This window comes from Lactuca sativa, chromosome 6 (assembly GCF_002870075.4).
Source record: "Lactuca sativa cultivar Salinas chromosome 6, Lsat_Salinas_v11, whole genome shotgun sequence".
In the NCBI taxonomy this organism is placed as follows: Eukaryota; Viridiplantae; Streptophyta; class Magnoliopsida; order Asterales; family Asteraceae; genus Lactuca; species Lactuca sativa.
The window spans coordinates 129609734-129614558 of NC_056628.2; the positions used below are offsets into that span (position 1 = coordinate 129609734).

The 4825-nt window shown below is 31.0% G+C and overlaps 1 protein-coding gene across 1 annotated transcript; it reads left to right on the forward strand.

Moving 5' to 3' along the window:
- Window positions 1–2983: 2983 nt before the first annotated feature.
- On the forward strand, window positions 2984–3907 carry LOC122194604 (uncharacterized). Its single transcript, XM_042895586.2, has one exon. It carries the CDS (start codon window positions 3020–3022, stop codon window positions 3779–3781), a length of 762 nt encoding a protein of 253 aa, XP_042751520.1. The 5' UTR covers window positions 2984–3019; the 3' UTR covers window positions 3782–3907.
- Window positions 3908–4825: the final 918 nt, after the last annotated feature.

A 4825-nucleotide genomic window follows, 5' to 3' on the forward strand; every position in this document is an offset into this window, starting at 1 on the left:
TTTTGAATTCCTTTTCCATTAAAACTTTGCAGTCTCCTTAAGGGTTTAGTGCTGCATATCACTTCTCCCTATCCTTGATCTTTTCAGGTCAGTTTTTATGGGCTTTTTTTTAGTTGTAGTTCAATTTAATGTTTCTGGTTGGTGTTTGGCTCTACGAGCTTTATAAAGATTTGTTAACTTTGTGTATATTGTATAATTTTAATCTTATACTTATTTGGGTGTGTATGTCAATTTTGTAGATCTATACACCAACGTATTTTTGGCCCAGAGAATCCTTAATCAGAGACAAAACAAAGTAAGTCTAACTTTGATATATTTTTTTGACAAAAATCTTATAGAATTTTAAATCTTGGTGTATATGATGTTTTGAAAGATAGGGGCATAATCAAAATTTGACAAATGTTAAATTTTGTTTTAGTAGCATCCAACTTCATTCAAGAAAGCTATGGTTTTAGTAAGCATGCAGTTTCATCCACGAAATCTTTGGTTTTAGTAAGCATATGGTTTCAACAATGATTTAGTATTTCCTTAAGGTATCATGAATTAAAAAAAAAAACTACTTTTGAAATGAATAAAGTTTGAAGTAGAGTGAAAAATGATTTCTTTAATGTGGGGAGTTGTCTAGATGCTAACACAGAAACAATAATACTTAATGGTATCAAAACGACTTCATTATTGTCTTTGGTTCAGATCTAATAGAAACAATAAACACTAACAATCAAGTTATTTGAAAAACGTATTTTCCAGTTCTTCTATTTGTTTTGTGTAATATCATATTGTGTTGTTGCCAACACCTGATACTATGAGATTGAATTGAAAATGTTAGGTTCTATTCATTTTGATTATATGTGTTGAAATATGAACATGTAATTTTTGGTCTCTTTCACAGTTTCATTTGATGTAAATAGAAAGAGATGGGATACATGAAAGGAACCAAATTGTTGGCTCTTTCCATTTGACATGTTTTTAGGAATTAATTGTTCAATTTCTTTTAATGAAAACATTAATCTATTAAAGCAACTTCTTATGAGTTATGACCAATTGTTTGTAATTTCTAATTTTTTTTAACCTGAACCTACTTGGGTTGTCATGGTTACTGAAGGTGGATGAGGATGAATATGGGAGGAATGAACATTGAAAATGGATTGCAGGTATCTGTTGCAGGAGATTGTCGATGATGGGGGTGTAATTGGAACATTTTTTGAGGGATTGGCATATGAACTCACCTACATACTACTACCTATTAATCTTTGTCATTCTATCCTTTAATCTGGGAAGCACGTTCAATATGTATTACAGAATGCAAGATTGTGATCGGTTCTACAAACACACTAAAAGCGACAACTATTAACAACCTTGAAGAAATACGAATCTAAATCCTAAGTATTACCGAAGCAAAAGGATAAAGAGATCTAATGGGAAACCACCAGAAGCATCAACATCTAAGAATTCTTACAAGGAATTGATATGGAGAGGCAAAATGGAAGTTGACACAACCATCAAACTGTATCTAAACAATCGACAGAAAAAGTTAGCATATCGTTCATGTATTGCGTCTTATCCTTCAAATATAGGTTTGAATCTTTTATCCGGTAAATTCTTCATTTTTCTGCTCCATTGAGAACATAATTCAAACTTGGAATTTCTTTGTGATTAGATATCTTAATTTTTTTGGGTTACTATATTTGGCTAGATGTTTTTTTTTTCAATAAACGGTTGGCTTCCCTTGACATTGATCATGCTTTGAAAAATGCACTGAAGGAGAAGATCCAACATATGAAAGGTGTTAAATGGTGAACCATTGATGCACTTCCCTCCATCAAATTTCTGAAAACAATAGTATTCACCACCAGTTTTAACAACAATAGCTGAAGGGTATTTTTGTCTTTTTATTGTACGTCTATCGGTGTTAGTTTAGCATTAGGTTAGCCGGTAAGCCATTGTTAGCCATATTGGTGTGTGTTATTAATGAAAGATTGAAATGAAACTTTGATTATATTTTTATGTATTATTTGAACTTTCAAAATCTTTTATTAAAATTAATAAACTTTTAATTTTTATGCATATAAGGTTATGATTTTTTTATAATATAATCTAACCAACTATGATTGTTAGTCTTATTTTTTTGATAGAAGGTTATGAATTTTTATGTTATTGCATATGGAACAAGTCAATGAAACATATGTTACACTCATTTTGTTTGACATGTACAACATTCATTGTGTATTGTATAATTTTTAGTCGAATACCGAAAACCGAAACCGAAAATTTGGCAATCCAATAACCGATAAACAACCCGAACATAAAACCGCAACCGATCTGCCAGTCCAAATGGCCTACAAATTTTGTTGCAAACTTTCCACACACACTCCCTCTCCCCCAACCCATGGTGATTACTTGTACAAAAACAATGATATATATTTTTTAAGAAAATTTATTTTTAATTAAAAACATCATACTTTTAATTTTAACTCAAAACAAAAGCGTATATCATAGATATATAATCAATTGTATTTACAAATGCCTTACATGTTCTTCCGAATATGCAACCCTCTAAATAATAGAATGCTCCAAAAACTACTTGTCGCCGCCGTTTTGTGCGTGTAATAGACTAGTCTATGTATAGTAGACTAGTATTAGTGTGTGTGTGTGTATATATATATAAGGTTAGGTTATTTTGTTTTCACTGTTTATTGTATGCATGTATGATTGATTATGGACCAATCATTTTGGTTATTTTAAGAAAGTAATTAATGCATATTAAATGTTGAAGATATAATGAGTATTAATTACATTTTCAGCATTTAATATGCATTAATTATTTTCTTAAAATAATTAAAATGATTGGTTCACAATAGATAGTGAAAAATTTAAAACTAACTATAACTATAACTATAACTATATATATATATATATATATATATATATATTGAGGGTATGGTATGAATTAGTCTATAAAAGAAACAAAAAGCTCGTTTGTTTATCAATATACCTATCTCATTCCCTCTACACCTCCAGTATGGCATTGAAATATTCCCAGTATTATACTCAAGTTCTGGAGCAACGATCACTCAGAAACATAGTTTACTCATGCGTTATATATTTAAGACTCTCAATTGTCTTCTTATGCGGTATTTCATTTTACTTGACAGTCCTATTTCTATCTCGTGATCGTCCCACCATTTCAGTTGATGATTTGTATGTTTCTTCGCTAAACAAAACCTCCAGTTCGTTGACTAATACCACTACAATCGATATCGACCTCAAATTCCAGAATGAGAATTCTCGGGTAGGCATTTACTACGAGGATCCTCTAAATCTCACCATCACTTATATCCCACAAAACATAACCATTTTTATCAACATTCAAGGGTTTTATCAAGGGAACGGAAAGGGTAACAATATCCAAGCCTCTGCAGTGTTTCAAAACTTGTTTTCAGACGTTGAACAGCGTAGGATACTGGGAGAAACGCATGTTTTATTGTTTGGTGCAGCCAAAGTGATTGATTTCAGGGTAGATTTGGAGGCCAAAATAAAGTTTAAGTCGATTGAGAACAAAAAGTCCAATCTGTTGGTCAGATCTGATGTGAAGGTCAACGGCAACACTGGGACGTCTGTTCTAAAGACTATTCAAATGAAGTATACTTCTGGATCGAATAACTGGGGAGCTGTGCAATGGCTACTATTCCTTCCTTTTTTTATTTCATTTATGGTTGTTACTTTCATTGGTGTTTTGATACCTTTAATAATACTGCTGGTTTTTTCTTCTAAAAACTTTTAGCGTCTGTTTCATATGGTTTGCATTGGGCTTTCGCTTTTTAACCCTTATATGAGTTTTATTGTAGTGAATGTTTCACATAGAAATTAGCTCAAATAAAGATATTACTTAAATAAATGAAATCCTGTGCGGGGGAGCATGGGGACGTGGTTAACGGAAAAAAATTAAGGCTTTTGTTCACATATAACAATTTTTAGAAATTAAAAACCCAATAGAAAATGGTATTTAGAAAATGCAAATCCGGTCTTTAAAATTTGGTAAGAAATGAATTAGATTTAAATATATTTTTGGTCCTTCATTATAAGTCTTTTTTTTAAAACATAAAGCCAAAAACTTCTTGTTCGCTAAATTTGTTGTTATTCTTAAGTTTCATTGTTGTATCTTTAAATAACAATGGAGCATTTAAATGTCTAAACACCATCAAATGATGTTCTATCACTATTATAAAAAATTAATTTACCTACGAAATTTAGCTATGAAGATAATTTCGTCGGTAATCAAGGATGGAATAACGACGGAATGAAATGCCTTAATTTTCTCATGTCATTGTGATGGAATAGCTACGAAAAAACGACGAAAGACAAAGTCGTTGATAAATACCAACGGAAACCGACGAAAAACAATAAAATATTGTTTTATAAAAAGTGTTTTCTACTCTATCGGTAAAAAACAATAATGAAAAATGCAATATCTTCATATACTAAGCGCTCACTAATGAGTACTGCATCTTCAAAATTGTAACCTTCCCATGGCATATAAGCTACTAATACGTTTTTCCCTGGGGTTCGAACCCGAGCCATTGCTATGGAGGGGGTGGGGTGGGGCCACCACTTCCGTGAAAGTTTCATCCAACCATTTTTATCATATATAATTTATATGGAGTACAAATGTCTTTTTATATCTATAATTTATGTTAACATATATATATATATATATATATATATATATATATATATATATATATATATATATATATATATATATTAAAGTTCTCCACCCTTAGGTACAGTAGCTAAGGGATGACATAAATGGTCATTTATGCCATCC